The sequence below is a fragment of the Cheilinus undulatus genome, linkage group 13 (genome assembly GCF_018320785.1).
Source record: "Cheilinus undulatus linkage group 13, ASM1832078v1, whole genome shotgun sequence".
Lineage (NCBI taxonomy): Eukaryota > Metazoa > Chordata > Actinopteri > Labriformes > Labridae > Cheilinus > Cheilinus undulatus.
Genome location: NC_054877.1, coordinates 29,530,471 through 29,555,844, shown reverse-complemented (window position 1 = coordinate 29,555,844; position 25,374 = coordinate 29,530,471). Strand labels below are relative to the sequence as shown.

The 25,374-nt window shown below is 39.4% G+C and overlaps 1 protein-coding gene across 1 annotated transcript; it reads left to right on the top strand.

The window, feature by feature from the left end:
* Nucleotides 1-263: 263 nt before the first annotated feature.
* LOC121519994 (elongation factor 2-like) lies at nucleotides 264-24,838 on the top strand. Its single transcript, XM_041803164.1, has 14 exons — nucleotides 264-2,575; nucleotides 3,669-3,883; nucleotides 5,878-6,059; nucleotides 6,137-6,348; nucleotides 6,443-6,630; nucleotides 8,669-8,774; nucleotides 9,067-9,319; nucleotides 9,452-9,647; nucleotides 13,671-13,794; nucleotides 13,908-14,150; nucleotides 14,776-15,129; nucleotides 15,241-15,423; nucleotides 15,608-15,740; nucleotides 21,863-24,838. Exons 1-14 carry the CDS (start codon nucleotides 2,573-2,575, stop codon nucleotides 22,054-22,056), a joined length of 2,586 nt encoding a protein of 861 aa, XP_041659098.1. The 5' UTR covers nucleotides 264-2,572; the 3' UTR covers nucleotides 22,057-24,838.
* Nucleotides 24,839-25,374: the final 536 nt, after the last annotated feature.

The following is a 25,374-nucleotide window of genomic DNA, read 5'->3' as shown; positions in this document are numbered from 1 at the left end:
ATGATGTGTTTCACACATCTATCTGGTAAACCACTCATTCACAGTGTCTGGGAAAGGGCAGAGCCTTTGAAAAAAAAAACTTGGAGGGTGATTGGATGAATGTTCTGTCTGTCACATCTTTACGGGCCAATCAGAGCAACAAAACACATGACATAGCCGCTACTGAGCTGTGCCCCTACCGAAGGAGTAAACTCCATAAAGAACTGCATAACGTGAACCATGGCAACTGTAGACATGCCAGTACACAACTTTTGTCTTTTGTTTAAAAGAAAACAACTCAGTGCTGTTCTTTGTTCTTCTTTTAACAAAGAAATGTTGTCAAGTTCTGATAAAACTGGCGCTTTAGCAGCATCCACACTAATTTCTTCCGCCATAATTGCACCAGTCTCTTATTGCTGCCTGCATACGTCACCACTCTGCCCCGCCCGAAAGTACCACCCCTTGTTGCTGATTGGTACTGTCACTTTCTAACTGGGCCCAAACAGTTCAGATTGGAGCTTTGCAAGATGGATTCGCCAGTGAGAAACACCAAAACAGGCGTATCCATCTGCTTTGCAAGGTTAGTGATAATCATATTTTCCATTTAACCTTAACAATAACCAATATTATCAAAGCAACAAAAAAGGAATTTTACTTATTCTGTTGAACAACATAGCCTTTTTTAAAATGTAGACCCCCTTCCTGTGTCAGGATGCTGACAAATAAAGAGCAGACTGAGAAAATGTTAACAGGAAATAACAAAATTCTAAAAACAGAAGGGAAAAAAGCAAAAAATGGTTAAAAGTGGCATAAAGAAGTTGCAAACATGGCTGAAAGGCAGCAATAAAGTAGGAAAAAGGGTGAACATCAACAAAAATTAGTTAATAGTGGCAAAAATGTGCTAAAACATGCAAAAATAGGATAAAGTGCCAAAGAGAAGTGGCAAAAATTTTGAAAAATGGCAAACTAGGACAAAATACTATAAAGAAGAGGCAGCAATTTGTTAATAGTGGCCAAAATGTCAAATTTATGGGCATAGAGTGGCAAAACATGTTGGTTGAAAGTGGCAAAAATTGGACTCAAGTGCCAAAAATTGGTGAACTTGGCAAAAACACTGGCATAAAGAGGCAAAAAATAAGTTGAAGGTGGCAAAAAATGGTAAGAAAGTGGCAAGAGATGGCAACAAACAGCAAAAATTACTTAAAAGTGGCAAGAAGAAGTTAGGGTAATGGATGGCAATAAAAAAATGGGTAAAAAAGTGGCACAAATGTGCAACCAACAAAAAAAGGTGTCAAAAAGTTGTAAAATGTGGCAAAAACCTATTACTAATGGGCATAAAGGGGCAAAAATGTGTGAAAAGTGGGAAGAAAGGGTCAATAACTGAAAACTTAGGTTAAAAGTGCCAAATAAGTGGTAAATGGATATGACAAAAAAATTAAAATTAAAATTGGCAATAACAGTTTCAGAAAGGGTGTAAAGTGGTAAAATTGGGGTAGCTTAACACACTCATTCACAAAATAAGCCAACTGTTGGCCAGAATGCTAGCACCACTGCTATTGATCCAACACAAAGCTAACGTGATACTATCAGTAATTCACAGCTGGGAAGGTTCATTCTCTTGGGTTTTTAGAGGCCCAGCCAATCCTGTTGGCAGCCCTGGCAGTGGTTGTATTTTTAGGTGAACTTTTTGATCAAACACACATTTACCTCAAATGTTCTGCTGGATATTTCAGTCTTTTTTTCTTTCAGGTAAAAATTGACAGAGCATGCAACGTAGCACTTGTCTGTACTTGAGAGCTGAGGGTGCATGTGTCTTTCATTACCGGTAATGGGTGAGGCCACACCTTAATGACGGATTTGTGAACAGTTTGAAGACACCTGGCTTCTCTTTCTCTGGTTCATGTGGCTGCTTGCCATTGGTTGTAGTTGATACAGGTGTGGCCACTCTGTCAGCCATGATGGAGACCTGGTCAACACGTGTTACCTTTTGAATGATTTTGGCCATTATAAGGAAGGCTTTTTCAGTATTTTCTGTCTCTTTTCATGATTAGAGCAGCTTCCCCCTTTATATTAGTCAAAATAGTGTTCCCCTGTTTTCCAAGAGCACCAAGTTTTATTTTATTTTGTGTCTCTTAATGCATTTAGACTATACATCTTGTATTGTTTGCTGTGTTTGGCTGCTCTTTGTCTGAAACTCTGTTTACTGCTGCTGTCTTGGCCACTGGACACTTGGACACTGTTAAAAAGAGAATTTTTACTCTCAATAAGTTCTTGTTGAAATAAAGGTAATAAATAAAACGTTGCCTCCACTTGAGTCACATTGAACAGCCAGTTCTCCCCCTTTGTCTCTATAATAGAGAGCTTTCCTCCCCGTGCCATGCCTCAGCATGCCATCTTTCTGCGTGTTAACAGTATTGGCTCACATCCACAGGTATGTGGTGTGATGCTGAGCAGCGCCCTCTGCACTGCTCGACTACACTTCAGCAGCAGCAGCAGTAGCGTCTCTCCTGTCAACACCGGGACTCCCTGTCCTCCAAGGCAGTATTTATAGCAATAAACAGACACATACAAAGAGCGACGACCTGCTGACAAAATGGTGAGTCTTCACATGTTTTACTTTTCCGCGTTAAATTGTATTTTATCTGCTTTAAAGGAGGTACGACTCAAGCTACTACTAAAAAACCATGTTGGGCTGTAACGATTTCGGTGAAACAAGCTGCCATGACAGCCTGACAGGTGTGAGAGAAACAGGCTTCATGGGGATGCTAGGTGGTGTAATATGATCAGATAAAGGCTGTGTATGTGGTCAGCTCGATCCTACGCAGCAGACGGCTGATAAAACTGCAGGGCTGTTGCCTGTATCGCCCGGCCCGCTCTGCTTCACGTTGACGTTCATCGCCTCGGATATGAAACTCCTGCTGTCGCAGGACTGAAGAAATGTCATGTTAATGTTATGTTAAAGGAGCACGTGAGCCTGACATGTCTGATACATATGTGATGTTTCATACTATAGATGAGATTAAAGGGGACGTCGTCATACCTGTGCTCTGTTTTATACAACAGACCATATTACAACATACGATTACAGAAATACGTCACAGCATTTTTCATCGGTGATTAAAACGATGGTGTTTTGTTCTGTTTTTATTTTTTATTTAATAAGTTGTTAAAAACTAATCTATCCTGGTTAACTCCATATTAACAAGTAAAAGCTTAATACCAAAGCCCACATGGGCCTTAAAAAATACTTATCTAAAAGATTAAAGTATGCCGTTTTCTTTTGTACTTTCATACTTTTTTATATTATATTTAGACTTTCTTGTCAAATATGTGTAACTGACTTGCCTATTTTATTTATGTTTATCAACCTTGGTATAACCTGTTTAATTAGGAGTTTAGGATATTTCCTTATCATGGGATTGTGAAATGGTTCAGCATGGACTATTCTGCGGCATCATGAGAGGTGACTCAGTAGTTCCTGATCTGTTGCTTACCGAGACACCAGAAGGGAAAGTCTTCACGTTGTGCCCCCTCTCTTCCTGATGGATTCAGTTACCAGCATGTCTTTTTTTTATAACTCTACTTGGAATAAGATCTGGTAGTGGACATGAATAAATGGCTGCTAATAAAGAATAAAATGATCCCCTCTCTGCTGCTTTAAAATGAATTCATGTAACCTCTCTCCTCAGGTGCACTTCACTGTGGATCAGATCCGCTCCATCATGGACAAGAAGTCCAACATCAGGAACATGTCTGTGATTGCCCATGTGGATCATGGGAAGTCCACTCTGACGGACTCACTGGTGTCCAAGGCAGGGCTCATTGCTTCAGGCTGCGCTGGAGAGGCCCGATTCACAGACACACGCAAAGATGAGCAGGAGCGCTGCATCACCATCAAATCAACGTATGTGGTGCAGAGAACTAACAATTCATCAGCTGTGGCCTGAAACCTCCACAGTTTCTCTATTAATGATAATATCTCTGAGTGAAAACACAGAGTAAGACATATCTAAGGTATAAAACCTAAAAAAATATCTGCTTCATCAGTACAATGTCAATCTAATCAGATTGGTTTATGGCACAAGGTGGCCATCCCTCATTTTATTTATTTATTTTTTTGATCAAATATTGACTGGTGAAGGAAGGAAAATACCCCACTGACTCCAAACAAGTGAAAAAATTGTCTTCCATTTGGAAAGAAATAGTGTCATCAACTTAATTTGTTTGTTAAAAAATGAGATGTGTATTTTACTAAGATAACCAAAATAGCAATTTTAGCTCTATTTTTCTGAGTTGATAGAACACATGTTTAGTTTCAAGTAAACAGTATTCAATTACATTAAGTATTAAGTATTTTTCTATAATTGTACTCAAATTATTTGACAATCATCCCAGATTTTTTCTAGAATACATATGGGCATCGGACATTTTTATTACATGAGTGAAGTTAAAGAGTTAGTTAGAGAAGTCCTGCCTGTGAGAAGCGGTCAATACAAAAATGGATTCAGTAATGTAAATGTGTGAACATCATCTGTTATACCTCAAATAGAATGATGTAACAATTCCTCTGCCTTCAACCTTGAGGGACTGGAGAACAATGAGAAGAAATTACCTCAAATATACAAAAGTATATTAAGCTAGCTTTGTTAAGTCTGTGTCAGCATTTTTACAGCAAGTAGGAGATTGTGTTTTTGTTAAAGGGGACATATTGTGCAAATATCACTTTTTCAGGCTTTTCTAACAAAAATATGGGCATCTGGCCTGTCCCCAATCCCCAAAGAAACAGAAAAATACCCCCCCCCCCCCCCACACACACACACACCTTTATAAGCTATTCTCAGATTTTCCCCCATGATGTCACATAGGGAGTTAGCCCTGCCCCCAGGTTCGGTTGGCCCTGCCTGCTTGGAAGAAAGTTCAGCCCTCCTTTCCTGGATCCTCCTCTCAGCTGCCAATATTGGAGTGTTTTTTCAGCATAAAACTTTACAGCCATGTTTTAGGGACCTTTGAGACCAATCTAAACTTGTCTTAACAGGGTAAACTATGTCCCGTTTAATGGAGGTGGGACATGTCCTAATATACTTCAAATTGGATGTAGAGCCCAGTCAAAACATTAAAATTTCTCTCTTCAGTTTGTGGACAATCAGAAATTCTTATTATTTCACAAACTAGTTCTTCTTTTAATGCTAGAGGAGGAAAAGTACCCAGATATTGTACCCAAGGAAGAGTACAGTTACTCTGGTTAAAATTTACCCAGATAGAGTACTGAGTAGCTACTGATGAGTTTCAGGGTAAAATATGATCTTTCCTTATTGGCAAGAACAAGAGAATATAATATCCAACCAGGTTGTTCACACCTCTATTATAAAGTACAATACACAGCAAAATAGACAGTGTTGGTTAAACCAGTACAGAGTTTAATTTAAAACTTTAAAAGTGTCTATATATTTGTCCACATTACAGAGTTAAACTACACTTTTAAATTGTTAAATAATTTGCGTACAGCAGGATAAGATTTTTTTCTAGCTGTACCTTAAATGTAAAGGACAAAATCAGCAAAGAGATAAAGTTGCAGTTTTGTTCCTCACACAAGCTTTAATGACAAATTTGTTTACGGAAAGTTTTGTTGTAGCCATGTTAAAGTCCAATGGTCTTTTGTTTCCCTCACAAGGTTTTTGTAATAAATTCAGTTAATGTACTAACTTTTATTTTGGTTCACATCCCAGATATTTGGTAATGCTGTTCAATTCAAGACAGCTTTTGAACAACAAAGTCACCTTTCAGCATGTCAGCTTCATTTAGGGAGCCTCTGACTCATTGGCAACCAGTATTGTGATGAGTTGACTCGGTCTAGAGATCAACATGCTCTGTCTTTCTTTGTTCCTTCTCTTTTCTCAGGGCCATCTCTATGTACTATGAGCTCGGGGATAATGACCTAGCATTTATTAAGCAGTGTAAAGATGGAAACGGCTTCCTCATCAACCTCATTGATTCTCCAGGTCACGTTGACTTCTCCTCTGAGGTCACTGCTGCCCTCAGGGTGACTGATGGAGCCCTGGTGGTGGTCGACTGTGTCTCAGGTAATAATGTTACCATGTAATCCCCTCTACCAACCATCAAAATTCCCCCCTGACTCCCTGTTTTTTTCCTGTGACAGGTGTGTGTGTACAGACAGAGACGGTACTACGGCAGGCCATAGCTGAGCGCATCAAGCCGGTTCTGATGATGAACAAGATGGACCGGGCCCTTCTTGAGCTGCAGCTAGAGCCAGATGAGCTCTACCAGACCTTTCAGCGCATCGTGGAGAACGTCAACGTCATTATCTCTACCTATGGAGAGGATGAGTGCGGCCCTATGGGGAACATCATGGTAAGGAAGATGTTTAAACATCAGTGGGACACATATTTTTTAATAACTGGGAAATGATACTAAAAGTGCAAACTTTTCATTTTTCACCCCTTAGATTGACCCTGTAGTTGGTACAGTTGGGTTTGGCTCTGGTCTCCATGGCTGGGCTTTCACCTTGAAGCAGTTTGCTGAGATGTATGTGGCAAAGTTCACCAAAGATCCTAACTGCCAACAAAAACAAATGTCACCCGATGATAGGTGTAAAAAGGTCACGGACATGATGAAGAAACTGTGGGGAGACAGGTAAACACAGCAGCAGCAAATATTTTCTTTAAATACTTTCCAGAAAATTAAGCTGATGTAAGGTGTTTTTAGCTGGTTGTGATATGAACACTGATGCCCTCTTTTGACCAAAATAAGCAAACATGGCCATCTGGATAAAGACTTACTGTTTATGCAGTCATTTTTAATGTCTGAAACCATGGAAAGGTGGGTCAGTGTCAGACAACATGGTTAACTGCATGCTGGTTTAACAACAAATATGCATTTGACTATTAAAGAAGAAAGGGGGTGATACTTGGTTAACAAAGCACTATTAATGCATGTACAGGATGTCAGCAAAGAAAAAGGTTCTACTTTACTTATTCAGAGTGCTAAGTAGCTGATTGTTATACTGAAAAACATCTCCAAGTTTATAAAACCAAGCTTCAAAATCATGAAAATTGAGGCAGTAAAAACAGCTCTTGGATAGTATGGGCGTGTCGGTTAAATGAGCTGAAGTCACACCCACTCACAAGAAATACAATCCTCTAAAATTAAAAAAAAAAAAGAATGCTTCTGATCTTAGCGCAGCTGCCTGGCTCTGTGCCAGAGCAGAGAGACAGAAGTTGGGGATTAAGTTTACTGTTTTCTGGTACAAATCTCTCTTTTATGATACTTTTAATGGGCACTGTTGCCGATAGACTTTGGACATTTACCTCACAATGAATGAAAGGTGCACAACTTTTTAACAGTCCAAAAAAATGTTCAGTCACACATAGATCTCAGTGTTTTCACATTTTTACAGCAACCTTATTATATTATGTTGTTTTCGGTCACAGACTTACCTCTCTGGCTTTCAGCTGGATAAAACCCCAGGCATGCCAGCCACATAGTGAATCAACTGGATAACTGAGCTATAAATCAGAAAATGTTTATCTCTTTTCAGATAGAAATCACAACCTTCTTTACGCTTAAGAGTATTGGCTATCATGACAGTCTGACTGAATTTGTTTTCTAATCTGACATCTTGTAAAGAAAAAATGTGGCTGTTAGTGTCTAGAAGAGGGTCTGATTTCGTCTTAGGGGGATTTAGTCTGACCTTTTTGAGTCCAATCATGAGGAAACAGCATTAGAAATTTGCATCAAACCTCCTAAGTAATTTACTTCATTTTTGTTAAACACACAGTATGTATTACATACACAGTGATACAGGTAATAAGGCTTTTGAAGCTCAAAATTTTCTGGGTGGGGTGGGTAACCGTGTAGAACCAGAAAATACATCAGATTTTCTGCTTTGACCCCATATTTGATGTTCATAGTATTGCCTTTGTGGGTAATGAAATATCTTGTGTTTACTACTGGCTAGTTTTGGGTCATTGACAGAAGGCTTAGACCTAATTGTTTTGACTTTTGGTGTTTTTTTTTTTTTTTTACTCAGTACTTGATATTTAAAAAAAAAATGGAAAAGTGCAAAACTTCCTCAAAATATACTTTAGCAAATAAATGCCTTCAAAAACTACACAAAAAGTGCGAAGTTCCTCAATAACTGTTAATGTCCGTACTTTCCTGCCTGGCTGATCTGTCGGGATAAAGGCATAATAATCCATATCCCACCCATCCTCATAATATGGTGACTTCTGGTTCCCAAAAACAAGATGGGGACATCTATAATTTGTCTGCAGACAAATGAGATATATTACAATGGTAACAGCACTTCCTTCATCCAGTCTATGGTTTCACTTCCCTCATAGGTGTGGAAACAAGTCTGACCTGTTTGACCAGTAACTACAACTAGCTGTGCACACATTAATTGTCTTCTTATGATATGATTCAGTCTCAGCACAGAAACACACCCTGAAGTACAATATTATCACTGTATATTAAACCATAGATGTCATCAAGAACCAGATTTTCAGCACGTGTTTGTACAAGCTCTTGCTTGTAAATTTTCTGCCAAATGCCTAAAACTTTCCCTCCATTCTTAACTTGAATATATATCCTAATAATAACATGATTATGAGGTGGATATTGATGATTTGACGATCTGATCATGATTTTATGTTGTATTTTATTTACACAGATATTTTGACCCAAAAGCTGGTAAGTTCTCTAAGACTGCTACGGGCCCAGAGGGTCAGAAGCTTCCTCGCACATTCTGCCAGCTTGTTTTGGACCCCATCTTTAAGGTGAATGACAATTCATCTTTTCTGTCTTTGTGTTCAAAATGTATTTAAATCATCTGCTGCTTGTTGGATTTTAGCTATCTGATCTTGTTTTTTTTTATTGCAATAATAGTGTAACATATTAGCAACAATTTAATTTAACCTGAGAGACAGTTGGTTTGGCTTTTATTTACTTTCCTACCAAGTAAATTATAATAATAATATGCAAGAGCCCAGACTTTTTTACATGGAGGGTGACTGACTTTCTTGAAAGGAAACGCCTTTGACACTGGGTTTTTTTTCAACTTTCATTCAGGTGTTTGATGCCATCATGAATTTCAAGAAGGACGAGACAGCCAAACTCATTGAAAAGCTTGATGTCAAACTGGATGCAGAGGACAAGGAGAAGGAGGGTAAGCCCCTGCTGAAGGCCGTGATGCGCCGCTGGCTGCCTGCTGGAGATGCTCTCCTCCAAATGATCACTATCCACCTGCCATCCCCCGTCACCGCACAGAAATACCGCTGTGAACTGCTCTATGAAGGGCCAGGGGATGATGACGCTGCAATGGGTCAGTGTGAAGTTGTCATACCATCGTTTAACAACACCCTCTAGAGAAAGAAACAACAAAACTTTTATTTTTATGTCATTTTTGAGATTGAATTTAGTTTTTTCATATCACACATTTCTGCTGTCCTCTTAGGTATCAAAAATTGTGATCCAAAAGCTCCTCTGATGATGTACATTTCAAAGATGGTCCCCACCAGTGACAAAGGTCGTTTCTATGCTTTCGGACGTGTCTTCTCCGGTGTTGTGTCCACTGGTCTGAAGGTGCGCATCATGGGGCCAAACTTCACCCCTGGCAAGAAGGAGGATCTCTACCTTAAACCAATCCAAAGGTACTCAGGTTTCTGCACAGACATCTGCACAGAGAAATAGGATGTCGGGAGAACAACAAGTGTTGCTGCATGCATTTCTTGTATCTTTGATTAAGTCTGAAACTGCTGCAGTGGTGTCAGAAGTGTTAATTTACCTACTAAACTTAACTAAAACTATGACTAAAATGTTACTCGACTACCTTCCATGAGGAAGAATAGTCTGAAAATAGATCTTGGGGGACAAAAACTCTGATGTAAAGTAAGATTAGTTTTTTCAAGGAAACTAAAATGTGCATACAAGTTATGTCAGTATTCTCATCAGTGAATTCAAAACTAATCAAAGTACTGACCAAACATTAGAATGAGTGTTTTACATTTATATTGATTTTACAGTATGGCTGGTTAAATCAGTTCCAAGAGAATAAACATTGTGACCAGTGTTAGGATAGTTACTCAGAAAAGTAATCCATTACTAACTAGAATGGCCGTCTGAGGCGGCAGACCCACGCCTAAGCAGCGCCACCGAGGAACTCACGCTCCCATTACTATGGTGTTCAAAATTCGAAGTGCGAGAAAAACCGAACAGATACGCTGATCATCACCAAAATCTAGTCGATTCTTCCCTGTCACTATCCCAATATTCCCTGAAAGTTTGGTGAAGATCTGACTTTCCGTTCTCGAGTTATCTTGTACACATACAAACAAGTGTAGCACCCGACCCATGTAGCTATAGATGTAATATTAAGAGTTGTAGTACTATGGGCAGGGCCCTGGGTACTTTGATTTAATTAGCTTCTGGCTTGCCTGTGTAACAGGAGGGAAAATATCTTGCTTTCAAGCTTTTAAAGTCGTTGTAGATTTTTCTGATGAATTTTAAATGACTGGCGGTGCCTCCACTTAGCGAGAAAATTGAAATTATCAATCTATTAACTCTCACTAAGAATCAATTTATAACACAATGTTCCCTCTTAATCCAAAACACGCATAAATGGAATGTAAACATGACACTTAGACATCACTTTAAAATTTAATATCAACTTTGAAATAAAACCCAGTATTAGTCCACATAAAATAGTTTTTTAACCCCAAAATAAAACGTTGCAGGCCTGTTTCGATGCTTATGAACGCAAAAACAAGCGGTCGCTTCACTTGCTAAAGCAAGCAACATAAAATAAAAGCACGTGCACTGTTAGGTTTCAACTCACAAATCCTTAGTTCTGTCAGTGGCTAGTCAGGGGGTGAGGAGAGGAATGGATGGCGCACAGTAACAGTCAGTGAGGTTTAATGGTGAGCGGCAAAGTTCCAGACACAGGGATAGCTGATAGGGAGACTTCTGCATACACCAAAGTATCAGACAATGCTTCAGTCCTTTGCAGCTCCACGCTTGGGCTGTGTCTAGGCAACGGCGTCTGCGCTATAATCCTCTGTTCCTTTCTGCTGCTGCAAACATGTCCCGCCCCTCTACCTTTCCGATTGGACTACAGTATAACGTCAACCAATACAATTACAAAAACAAAAGATTGACAGCTTAACATTCACTGCTGTTAGGTTGTGGAAAAAAAAAACCACGCTACTCCTCTGTACACAATGAACAAACTTGTTTGAATTTCAATCAACTTTATTTACACCTTGACAAAGACATTGTAGTCTGCTTAATGCGTTGGTTCTAACCCATTATGAGCTGATTAACTTAAACGTTTTAAACACAACATTTTGCTCTTTTATGAACATATTTATCTTGTTTAATGCTTAACACGTTTTAATCTCTTAAAAGAACTTTATTAAATGTATTTTTAGAGATTTTTGACATATGTATTTGTCTGGAATGACCTATTTTAGACTGGGCTACACAAACAAAGAAACGAACAAATAAAGATACAGAACCCTTCACATAACCCCCTGCTAATTTCATTGGTGTGGGTAATTATTAGGTACTTTCTAGAAAAAGTAATGAGTTACTCCGTTACTCACAGCTAAAACTATCTGGTTACACAACTAGCTAAACTATTTTTGCATTACTCCTTGACACCTGACATCTTCTATAATTAACTGCCAGTGAAGGACACAATGCAAAACCTTATTATCTGTTATGTAATGTCATGGCACTATTTCATGCAGTAAAAAAAATGCAAAATTCAACACAAGAAGTGATGTTATCAAAAGGATGCTTCATGTATTTGTGCTCCACAAGAAGTAAGTCCACAGTCAAGTATGTCTGCCATGTTATGTTAAGTCAAGTAGTGTTAAAGTCAACAAAGACAGTCGCTTATTTTATGATTCCACATAACACTTCAATTAGCATAAATCCTTCTCATAAGGGGACTTAAACAAGATCTCTCCTTTCTGCTCTTTAATACAGTTGGTGACAGAATTGTTGTAAAAATCATACCAAAACAGCCCCTTACAGACAAATATGAGGTATAAATAATAAAATATAAAAGTAATGCTGTAAAATAATTTTATTGAACTTAAACTTTTTCAACGTCTACCACCTTCAATAAACTCCCCTTCTGCATCAACACACCGCTGTATGCAGGTCTTCCACTGATCAAAGCAGTGCAGTAGATCTTCTTCAGACAGTTGTCTTCGAACCTCTGCGTTTCTTTTCCTGACTTTTGACTCTGACTCAAAACTTCTTCCTTTGAGCACAGATTTGATCTCAGGAAAAAGAAAAAGTCACACGGTGCTAGATAAGGTGAATATGGAGGATGATCAAGCACTGTGATTTGATTTTGGATCAGAAACTGCTTTACCCAGAGCTCATTGTGAGTTGGCACGTTGTCTTGATGAAGAATGAAACCATTTTTCAACAATTGCGGTCTCTTTCTTCTGAGTTTTTCTGTTTTTCTAGAACCTGTTGGTAATATTCTGGAGCCCCCTCTTTTAACATGATACCCTTAATGTCAAAGAAAACAATCATCATGGCCTTGAGTTTGAAATTTCTTTGCTGTGCTTTCTTCATCCTTGGTGACAATGGTGTTTTCCAACACACAGTTTTGTCTCAGGATTCTGTTGGAAGATCCAAGTTTATCACATGTAATCACTCCTTCTAAAAAATGTGGGTTTCCCTCATTGTGTTCAAAAATGTCTCCACAAATTAGCTTGTGTTTTTTTCTTTTAATCAGGAGTCAGGAGTTTTGGGAGAACTTTGGCACACTTTTGTCATGTTCAACTTTTCATGCAGAATTTGCTGAAGTGTCTCTTTATCAATGAAGACCATTTCTGCTATCATTCTGATACTGAGTGGACTGCTTCTTTGTTCGGTTTCACCAAAACTTCAAGTTTATGCATTGCTCAACTTTTATTCCAACAATTTTACATTTTAGCAAAAATATGAGTGCTACGATCAGTAGCTTGCAGTGAATTAAAGATATCACTGATAGGAAAATTACTGTAGTTGTGCCTGAGTACTCAACCTTTAATACTGTATATAACACTCAGTGTGACTGTGAACCACGTGGGTTTATCTTCATAAGCACAGTCTTGTTATTTAATAGCCATACCTTGTATTTTACAGTATCAGTAATGTTATTACTAGGTTAGCAGCAGTAAAATGCTTCACAACTGCATTACAGACAAAAGACTAAAGTAATTACAGTAACACATTACTTGTTACTGCACTACTCCCAGCACTGTTTGTGATGAAGGTAAAGATTAATAGTAAAGGACTTTAATTGACTAAAACTAGACTGAAACTAAACTAAGATCTGACTAAAACTTAACACTTCAACAACCAAGACCAATGTTAAAATAGCTGCCAAAAATTAACACTCATAGGTAGCAGAGGAAATGAGTCACAACACACTGCAGAAACAGACTTTTTTTACATTGTACCTTTTGCACAATAAGTGAGCTGACTGATGTTTTTGTTTAAAAATAGACAATTTCAACACATGTAAATGACAAAATCAGCAAAAAGAAAAGACATACCAATTTGTTCATAGGGGTCACCAAAATCAACACAACCTACAGTTTCTCACAGGAGCTTTAAGTGTCAATGTTTTTGACATCCTCATAAGCAAGTCCTTCTTCCCCTCCATCCAGGACTATACTGATGATGGGCCGGTATGTGGAGCCAATTGAAGATGTTCCATGTGGCAACATCGTAGGTCTTGTTGGAGTAGACCAGTTCCTAGTTAAGACAGGAACCATCACCACCTTTGAACAGGTAATGTATTGATTTTTGTCATGTATGGGCTTTAGATCAAATACTTACTGATGGCTTGTTCCATCATCACAAAAGCAATGAGAAGCCTTATAGCTGTTTCTTTGTGTCCACAGGCCCACAACATGAGAGTGATGAAGTTCAGTGTCAGTCCTGTGGTTAGAGTCGCTGTGGGGGCCAAGAACCCAGCTGACCTGCCCAAGCTGGTTGAGGGTCTGAAGCGTCTTTCCAAGTCTGACCCCATGGTGCAATGCATCATTGAGGAATCTGGGGAGCATATCATCGCCGGAGCGGGAGAGCTCCACCTGGAGATCTGCCTCAAGGATTTGGAGGAAGACCACGCCTGCATTTCACTGAAGGTGAGACTTTTGAGACGTAGGTGAGGTGATATCCTCCCGAGACCTGAGCTTTTGTGAAATGCATTTTTAGGTCGTCTCTTATTTGGGATAAGTAGGACCTGATATGTTTAAAAGTTTAGCCTTGTCCTGGAACAAGAATTAGTTTGGGCCAAAAAAGATGTCCTCAAATCTCCTGAAGGTCCCGTTACTGTAAATACAGCAGTGGATAGGTTTTTGAACATATGGTTTGGCCTCATGTTAGCTAGTTGGTCAATTTCAGGGTCTTCAGTAAGTGAGAAATAGTGTCAGTCACTGATCCACAAATTCCCCGAAATTTAAAAAAAATTATTTAAAATTTCATCATTAAGCCTAAACATTCCCATGAAATGACCCCAGAAATGCTGAGTAAACTTCTGTTCAAAACTTCCCATGAAAAATGTCCAAACCTATCCCCAAAATATTCATTAAAATTTCTGAAAATGTCACGGAAGCATTTCCCAGCATTACCAGCAAATTACTTAAACTTCAAAGAAAAGTCTGGGCAATTATTTAAAAAATTCAAATAGAAGAAATTATTACTGTGTTGGAAAACCAAAATGTAATGTCCTTTATACATTCTGACCTCCTGTCCCTCATCTCTCTCCAGAAATCAGACCCAGTTGTGTCTTACAGAGAGACAGTGAATGAGGAATCAGACCAGATGTGTCTGTCCAAGTCCCCCAATAAGCACAATCGTCTCTTCATGAAGTGCCGTCCGTTCCCTGACGGTCTGGCTGATCAAATCGATGCTGGGAAAATCTGTGCTCGGCAAGAGGTAAAAGTTCGCACTCGTGCACTTGTCGAACAATATGAATGGGACGTGGGAGAAGCCAGGAAGATCTGGTGCTTTGGACCAGAGGGCACAGGGCCCAACCTGCTGATTGACGTGACTAAGGGAGTTCAGTACCTGAATGAAATCAAAGACAGTGTGGTGGCTGGCTTCCAGTGGGCGACCAAAGAGGTGGGTAGCAGTTACATTTGAGCAAAAGTGCAGATTTTTTTTAATAAAATGTATGTAAAATGATACTTCAGTTCCGAGGATAATCCTGCAGTACCTGTGTTCATTCTGCAGGGGGTTCTCTGTGAGGAAAATATGCGTGCCATTCGCTTTGACATTCATGATGTGACACTGCACACTGATGCCATCCATCGTGGTGGAGGACAGATAATCCCCACAGCCCGCAGAGTTCTTTACGCCTGCCAGCTCACTGCTCAGCCACGACTCATGGAGCCTGTCTACCTGGTGGAGATTCAGGTGTGTGAGAAGGCACTTAAGTAAAGCTATGATAGATCTCCAAGAGTTTTTAGGTTAGGATAAAAAGAAGCAAGCTTTTGTTTTCACATTTTTTCACAGTGCCACTTGAACTCCTCAAATTAACTAAAGATACCACTGATACCAGTTCATGTATGTCTGACTGCTGTGCCTCATTTTATCACAGTGCCCAGAGCAGGTGGTTGGCGGGATCTATGGTGTGCTGAACAGGAAACGAGGCCACGTGTTTGAGGAGTCCCAGTTGATGGGCACTCCCATGTTCATGGTGAAAGCCTACCTCCCCGTCAACGAGTCCTTCGGTGAGTTTCAGTTTTTAAGTGGAAAATACTGCAGTTCCTCCAGTGGAGGAGATTCCACATTAGGTTGCATATTATCCCAGAGGGGTGTGGGGGTAAAAATTCTGTACGACTCATCCGTTTTTGATATCATTCATAAATTTGCATATTTGGGGGCATAGCTGATCACAAGGATGGAAAGTAACAAATTAAATTTACCCGCGTTACTGTAAATGAGTAGCTTTTTCTGTACTTGTGCTTTTTTGAGTAGTTGTAAAAATCAGTAACTTCACTTATATTTTCAGTAAAGTATTTTTCTTCACTTTGCTTTACAAAGCATCATTTACTAAGTAAAATACACAAGAAGTCAGGTATGAGCTCTCTGTCAACAACATGTAACTGGCCAGTAGTTTGACTTGATTTTATAAGTAACACAATCCCACATTACATCCCAAAACTGCTGTTGAATTTCACTTCATAAAGGTATAAAGGTGTGCCTTTACTTAAATAACCTAGTTGGATATTCATGTTGTCTTGTTTTTGTTGCACATTAAAGAAAGACCATATTTTACTCTACAACCTCCTCAGACATCATAAGTAGAAACTAAGTGCTTTCAGTGAACTTTAAATTAATTACTTTCTACTTAACTTTACTAGATTTATACAGTGCGTTCAGAAAATATTTGGACCCCCTTCATTTTTTTCCCCTTTTTTTGTTGTTGCAGCCTGATGCTACAGTCATTTTTTAAATTCTCATTAATCTACTCTCAGTATCCCATTGTGACAAACTGAAAACTGTGATATGTTATATTTCAGTTTTTCCATTTTTAATAAATTTGGGGGGGGGGGGTCCACATCGCCATGATGGGGTGCTTGGTGTAGATAAATGAGAATATTTTTTTGACTGTAGCATCAGCCTGCAACATAGGACAAGCTAAAAAAAAAAGTGAAGGGGATCCGAATACTTTCTGAAAACACTGCATGACAGTATTTTTACTAATACTGAGTTACTGCACTTTTACTTGAGTACAATAGCCTTGTACTCTTTACACCTCAGCTGGTCTGACAGAAAGGTGGACAGTTGTAGCGTTTTTTTCCACAAAGACCTGCGTCAGCTCAACCTATTTGTCTAGAATGACAAAAAGGTAGCATGAGTCAGCATTAGTAGCCGCCATTGCTGGGCTTCAGCCAAAAACCAGTGAATTGCACCACTGAGCCCACACCCATGTTTGTTTTTTTAATCATGACTTTATCTTCATTTTTTAAGTATCCATCCTTCTGGGATATTTAGTTTATTGGTTCTGGCAAAAATTGCTCATATTGCCCTTATGCTCACCTCTTATTTGGTGAGAACAATGAGTCTGCATCTATGCTGCTGATGTGGGATTTCACAGTACAAGGCAGAACTGCAGATCATCCTCCCTCCTCAGCTCTGTCTATTACTTTCTTTTGACAGAGTGAAAAACCTGCTCACACAAGTTGTCTTAGTGCTAAATGTTGGGCTCTGCACCTCCTCTGAAGCCCTCTGGTGCCCCCTAGAGGAGATCTGCCTTATACTTCAACAGTATTACACAGTCTGTGAAGAATCTCTACCATTTTTAATGAAGGCTGGAGCTCTTTTAAAAACTCAGCTGTAAATGATGTTGCATTTTTGTTATTATTGCTTACACACTAAAACTAATAATGAGAATTACTGGAATTTGAAACACAAGGAGCAAACTGTAAGACTAGATTCCCCTTAACTTTATGCATATTTCCAGCCTTGCATTTCTTTGCAAAACACAGCACACTCAACTCTCTGCATTGAACAACAATGTTAAAAACTGACAGACTGTGTATGTTGATTACTAAACAGCAGGTATACGCCTGTATTGTTAAGCATAGTAAGACTGTAAAAGAATAATTACAATCAAGACCATGTTGTACCCTAAAATGTATTGCTTGTGTTTATTGACCAAGCTGGTAATTTTAACAATAAAATCAGCTGTGTTAATACAACACCTACAGAATTGAATTTAACACTTTAAGTGTCCATATGGGTCTACACTGCATTAAAACTAAACTTTTAAAAGTGTTAAATATGTTACAATATACATAACACTAGCATGGGTGTAGCACAGGGGGGAAAAGGGTACTGATTACCCAGGCCCACAGGAGGCAGGGGCCCTTGAGAAGCCTGCAACAAAAAGTGTGCTTTTATTTTTATTTTTTCTTTGTAGTTAGTGCCATTATTAAATAAAAAGCGACTAAAGGAATCAGTCAACAGACTGAAACTTGTATCAAATAGAATAGAGTAAAATACGGGGAGCTGCACCTCCCTTAAAAATGTCCAAGTGTTGTAGTCCAGCTCTGCAAAATAATGCAAGTAAATTTAATTCAATCATAATTAAAATATTGCTCATAAATGGGGAAATTATGGTTCAAAAATACATTAAAATGCAGAGATATTTGTAAAAATGATGCAACATTTGTTGCTTGGCTAGCTGGTTAAGGGGGCCCTATGTAATATACTTTCTGGGGGCCCAAAATTCCTAGCGACACCCCTGAACACTAGTGTGTAGTGTTAAATGTTTACTCTATTGAGTGTTTTGTATTTTTATTCTAATTAAGTACTCACATTAACACTCCAATCCAAAATCACCAGTGTTAAATCAGCACTGAGTGTTAAATCTAACACCATAAAAGTGTGTTTATGGGTCCACTCTTTTGAGTGTTAATGTAACCCTTATTTAACTCTCTTATAGTGTTAATTTTCAACAATCATGGTGTTTTTTTTTTTTACACAAAAGTACTTCTAACACAACATTTTGTTATTTCCTTTTACATCAAGTGTAAATCTGAGGTATTTATAATTTCAATTTACACAGTGTAACTGTGGTAATGTGAGGTGTCTTGAGGCATCCATGGACTAATGAGACAGACACAGAGCTAGAAAACACCCTGTGTTGATAGCCTGCCCTCTCTCTGGTGATGTAGACCATTCATACCACAATCAGGAAGTGACCACTTTAGTAGATAACTTCAATCATAGCGCAGAAGTGTTTAACATCAAAAACAACAATAATTTACCAGAAACAAGAGCAAAGGAATCCCAGATGATCACTATACAACAGTTAACATCTAAATACATATAAAAAGATCTGAACATCTAAAAGACATCTAACACTGTGCACAAAGATATGATGGGAAAATTCTGCCCCCCAGATTTTAAATGGCAGTTGGCTGAGCTAAGATAATTTGACTCTCTACAGAGTTATATTAACACTGAAGGGATCAACACTGTCAAATAACTCCAACACTGAAGGCCATTTAATTTAAATGGACTTAAATTTACACTTTAAGAGTTAAATCAACTCTTAAAACTGAAAATTCAACGCTCCAGTTTTTGCTGTGTGGTATCTAATGTGAATTATATTAATATGAGGCTGTCACAGAGCTTTAATTGGTTATTACCTATTTCCCCACCTTTCTGCCATTTTCTAACCTTGCACAGCAGATGGATACGCTCGTTTCCTTGTTTTTCACTGGCGAATCCATCTTGTTAAGCTCCCATCTGAACCGTTTGGGCCCGGTTAGAAAGTAATAGGACCAATCAGCAATGAGGGGCAGTACTTTCAGGCGCAGCGGAGTCGTGACGTAAACAAGCAGCAGCAAGAGCTGGTGCAGTTATGGAGGAAGAGGTTAGCGTGGATGCTGCTAAAGTGCCAGTTTTATCAGAACTTGACAACATTTCTTTGTTAAAAGAAGAACAAAGAACAGCAGTGAGTTGTTTTCTTTTCAAAAACGGCAAAAGTCAAGCACTTACATGTCTATAGTCGCCATGTTTCGGTTATTCCTCAGTAACTGAGCACGCATAGCTTGATTGTAGCTATGTCACGTGTTTTGTTGCTCTTATTGGCCCATTTAGATGTGATAGACAGAACGTTCATCCAATCACTCTCCAAGTTTTTTTCAAAACCTCTGCCTTTTCTCAAATGTTTCCTATTGAAGCTTTCCCAGATGGATGTGTGATGATGGATGTGTTAGCCATTTTCTCCTCAGTTTGAGAAACTATAAAGCATCGTAAAAAAGTCCTCTATACTATGCCTACCACGTTTTTAACTTAATGAGGAAAATCTTTCAAAAAAAAAAAAAAACAGAAAAAAATACTCATTTATTGTAATCAGTGTGAATATAATTAGTTACTTCCCATCCTTGTTAAACAGGGCCAGTGAAACAGCACAATCAATAAGCAATCACCTGAACTCAAAGGGCTCTAATTTCGTGGCGCAGCGCAGGGTGGCGGAGCGTGGCGCACCCTGCGCAGTGGTAATTTCGTCCGGCGCACCACCGTGCGCAGCCAGTTCGGCAATTTGATGGACCGGGCTGCGCCGAGATGGGTGTGGCGGCGCACCAGGAGGACGTGTCGACAGATTCAGCTTGGCGCAGTGAGAATTTCGTGCCAAAACACTGCGCGGAAGGTGCGCTGAAAGCCCGCCAGTTCCAACCTGGTCTATTCTCGGCGCAGGCGAAGTGGTAATTTGGCTGATGGGCGCGCAGTGCGCACACGTCACCAAAACCTCACAGGCAGGTTTCCAGAGTGTCAGGCACATTTCAGTGCGATAAACAATCACAGCAACCACTATTTAATGTAACTGTCTGAACCAGCATATACATTTGTATCTATATAAATTGTCCCGTCACATCTGATGTCAGATCAAAGATGTTTGTCACGTGTAATTGAAACTCAACCTGATGGCAGCTGGGAGTGATAAAAACTAGCGAGTTCACATCTCTCAGCCAACCACAGACAGCCACGACATCCGATACGGAGTATATATTCGGCTTCTCTCATCTCATGAAATTTAAAAGAAAAGAAAAAAGAGAGAGACGCTCGCTGAGTAAATGTAAGTCAGTAGGTGTCTTAAGGATTTACCTGTGATTGCCCATATTTCTCTGTTTTAATCTTTATTCTTAACGTGATCTAAAAAGATGGAGTACATTATTGCAAGGAGGATGAGGAGGAGATACCGGGAGAGAATATGTCACCAAAGGTTCTCCTATTTGGCGATGACAGAGCAGGAATGCAGGTGGATCACAAGCATGATGCCTGGATTAGCCTGCTGCTGTGTTTAATGTAGTTGTCACTTCATTTTGTACTCCTATTCATGACACAGGAACAGATTACATCTGACTCGCGAGGTGGTCCACACGGTGACGCGCATCGTGGCCTCTGATGCGCAGCCAGGTGGCCACTGTGTGCCTTCTTTGCTCTGACAGTTTTTTTTTTGGCCCTTCTCCTTACATCATTGAACCGTTTTTTACATTGGGCAGCGGTTCTCAGAATATCTGGGCAAACTTGATTGACAATATCAGTAACTTCCTCCCAGGCAGTTTTGGCATCATCAGCCCGTGGAGGTCTGTTAGCATTAACATATATTCTGGTACTGCGAGCTTGGACCTCCCGGACCAGCACATCAGTTTCCTCCTGGGAGAAGTTTGGCCGCCTGCAGCTGCTGCTGCTGTCTTCCTCCACGGTGGTGGCGAGGTGAAATTGGCACTGCGCCTTGCCCGCAGCGCATTTAAAGGCGAAGAGAGGCGTTCATTTGATTGGTGAAGATTACACTCGGCTGTGTTAAACCCACTCACGCCTTCTCTCCTCCCTATTTGCCACTTGCGCCGGTGGGAGGGACCGAGGCGTGGGTGCGCCGCGCCGAACTGCGCCGTGCACGAAAATTGCAAAATGCCCTGGACACACCCCGTTGGCGTAGGCGCGCCTGCGCCTGGTCTACGAAAATAGAGCCCTAAATGTGCATGTAAAGACTTGTGTAACCAGTCATGTTTGTGTGTAGATTTTTAAAGCAAGTTTCACTTTCAGAAAAGTTTATCCAGTTTTGAATTTAGTGCTCGCTTTTGAAACAGGTATAAGGTGTTTTTGTCATTTGTATGTATGTTTTTGATTTTTGTGTAGAGTTCTGTCAAACAGGGCCCTGGTTTCAGGAACTGTGTTGATGTAATGCTAAAAAACTGTGAAGAGATTAAAAATATATATTATTTTAATAATTAGTTTTACAGTGCTGAATTGACCATCCCATGCAAGAACAACTAATTAATCTATACAAAGATTTCAGAGTGTTAGACATGATCTTTTTTTTTTCTGTCTCCAGGATTCACAGCTGACCTTCGTAGTAACACTGGAGGCCAGGCCTTCCCTCAGTGTGTATTTGATCACTGGCAGATCCTCCCGGGTGACCCCAACGATGCCTCAACCAAAGCCGCCCAGGTTGTCGCCGAAACTAGGAAACGCAAAGGTCTTAAAGAGGGCATTCCCTGCCTTGACAACTATTTGGACAAACTTTAAAAAAAAGAATTAAAAATGACCAAGATGATAAAATACCAAATCAATCTCCAAACCCTTCCCCATGGGAACTTTAATATCTTTGCACAGGCTTAAAGATGCATTCCACAAATTGTTTTGACTTTGAGTCCAGAGCAGAAACAAAGCTGAAACCTTTGTTGTAAGCTAGTGGAAGCAACAATGCTTTTTCATTTCACAGCTATAGTACACTGTGGGCCAGATCTACTAAGATCCCAATTTGCGTGTGTTAATTTGCGTGCGCAATCTAGAATTTTGCGTTTGGGGCTGAACCGCGGTTGGCGGGTGATTTACTAAGAGTGACTGCGTAAATGACAAGAGGTGCAAACGTGTTGGAGACACACCTGTTTAAATGAGGGTTTTGCGTGTTTCATGGTTTGCAGCCTAGCGAGTTTGAAGAGCCGAACGCGCTAAACGAAATTCAATCCTACAGAATTAGAGGTGATGTGGATAAAGCCAATATACACTTAAATGAGCTACAGCAAAAAAAAAAAAAAAAAAGCCCTGTTTGGTCTCATTCAAGGAGTCCTGAGCGCGTGGAAACCTGATAAACGCGGCCATCCGCGCGAGTTTTGTCATTTAAAGTTGTAACACTTAACTTTTCTCAAGCTAGCGTTAGACACACAAGGGGGGACTTTTAAGGAAAATAGAAAACCTTTTAAAGTAAAGAATATATCAAAATGCAATGAACAACCATCCTGAATAAACACAATCAACAAAGCGCTCCAGAGACCGGAATAAAGTCAAACCGTTATTACACCACCAGCAGAACGAATGTCCACGTCGCGCGTAACGTTAAATCAAAAGTAGGTCACAACAAAAATAATGATTTGATCACAGTCTTTATAGATTCAAAATAAACTTAAAGTCCCAATCTAACGAAAAAAAAGCCAACCTTGTCCCTCTCCAAGCACTTTTAAGTGTCTTTTAAGTCTTTTAAAGTGATGCACGTCAACTCAATATGGTCTATAATCCACAAGGAAATGAAGGAAAAACACGATAAACCCCCCCAAAAAAACAAAAATATGCGATCGATCGCAAATTACTGGTATACCAGGTAAAAAGTAACAAAAAATAGACGATCTCACCAAGGTCCACAGCATAATCCACTAGGGAAGTAATCCTGTTCCTGCTCCCTGACGCACGCTCCAGCCTCCACGCAGAGAATCCAACCGTCACACTATTTACTGTCCTCTATCGTAACTGCCGCTTACTTTTACTTTACAGTCTTGTTTTCAACGTGTTCAGCTTGTTTCTTTTTATTTTATTTTATTTTCAGTCCCTAATTTCCTAGGTCTGCCTGCTCCGTTTCCCGGTTCTCTCCTTCTCCGCCTCGTCCTCCACCTCCTTATAGTATCTCGCCTTGTTTTATACTTTTTTTTTAACCACATATCAATACACAAAAATGACATCAACATACCAGAATGACAGCGGGTACCCACATATCATACCATTAAATATACAGGAAATATATGTTTTTAACTGTACAAAGAAAACCTGCAGTTTTACATCATTTCATTCATTACCATAAGTTCAAATTAAACTAATTTTAATTTACTTTTTTGGTGACACTGTCGCAAGGTATTGCGTGACTCCTTCTCATGGCTGGCTCCAAATCTGCTCTGAGTTCTTCCAACAGCTCAAGAATGGCAAGGCTGGATAGGCGATATGTTTTAATGACTGTTTTCTCATTCATTCTAAAAATGTTCACACGAGGGTGAAAAAAAGTGTTCTCTGCGTCTTCTTTCATCGTTTCAGTGTCTCCTTCTTGCTACGCGTGCGCAATTACGCATACAAACAGTTTACACATCCCTCTGAGACGTGTTAAATATAGACGCAGTTTCTATGAGCAAATTGCTTTCAGGTTTGATAAATCGCTTTGCGTGCGCTAAAATAATATATTTACATTTTCTCCTCCCAGTACACGCACGATTGCGTGTTAACGCCCCATATTGCATATTCATTGCAGGGAACGTACTAACTGGATGTAGACGCGCTATTTTGCACCTTTGAAAGACGCAACCCTTAGCGCACACTGTTAGTAAATCAGTTTGTACATTTTTTTTTTTTTTCTTTGCGTGTGCAATGAGTTTGCACATGTTTTAATACACGCAAACCTTTAGTAGATCTGGCCCTAAGTGCCTAGGGTGAGGGCTTTGGGGAGCAATCAAATCAAAGTTTTTCTTGTTTCTTCTATTTTTCCACATCAACCCACTCATCTGTCAGGATGGGCATATACAGTGCACTGTGATACTGCTGCTGCAATAATGCACATATAAAGGGACCGTGGTCAGATTAAACCATGGAAACCTCAAAAAAAGTGTTGCAGAAGTCAAAGTCTGGGTTGGACCTCTGTTCAGTGGCTTTAATTAATAAAACACATTCAGTTCATGATGAAAATGTGACTCTGTACTTCTCTTGTGGCTTATAGGAATAATTCCTCACTCATTCACTCCCCCTTGCTTATTTTGTGAATACAGATTAAGGACTTGCTCAGGTGACAGCCAGGAGCTAGTTAGCTTGGCACATCCATAACAAAGAATGTATTCTTCCTTATTCGTCCGTGGGAAAGACTGCTAACACTGTGTAACTGTTTTGAAATCTGTCTACCCATGACTCTGGAGCACACCAGTAATAGCCATATATTCAGTTTTAGTCCTTTATTCTGGACTAATGTGTAATTGCAGAAAGAATATTACTTTTATTTTTAGCAAAAACTAAGGAAGTCTCAGCAATTAAAAATCCAAAGATCCCCAAGTTTGAGTTCTTTAATTATGGAAAAAAAGTCTAACTATTGTTTATATAAAAATGTCTAAATAATTAAATCTGCTTTGAGAAGCTTTAAGCTGGTTTTACAACATACTTGAATTATTGTTGATTACTTTATACAACCTACTGAAGCAAACTAGACCATGAGTGAAAAGACTGAATTTCTTTTTAGTTGTTCTTGATGCCCCTAAAGATTGCCACAAGGTAGGTGTCAGACAAAGGCAATAATAACACCCTACCAAAACAGCCATTTTTACTGTCATGTTTGACTGTAAAAAGGCGGCAGGATATGATTTTTTAATTCAAATAAGCCTGTTAAAGGTATGATCTACTTTGTCCACAGGGGGGCGCCAAAACTGACAGTCTGCCCATGTCTTGCGGAAGCTTTAATGTTGGTGAAAGTGACCAAAGTTAAATGATAAAAGTGAAAGTGATAAAGAAAAAAAATCATGTGGATAAAATGATGAAGTAATAAAATGTAACCTTGCAAAGTTGATGGATTGGCCAGGCTCTATGTCTGTCATCAAACAAATC

What these genes read in the sequence shown, in the direction of transcription:
- LOC121519994 (XM_041803164.1), top strand. An exon ending in CCATCACCACCTTTGAACAG is followed by an intron (nt 13,795 to 13,907) that starts GTAATGTATTGA and finishes TTGTGTCCACAG; the next exon opens with GCCCACAACATGAGAGTGAT. An exon ending in CCCCGTCAACGAGTCCTTCG is followed by an intron (nt 15,741 to 21,862) that starts GTGAGTTTCAGT and finishes TTCTGTCTCCAG; the next exon opens with GATTCACAGCTGACCTTCGT.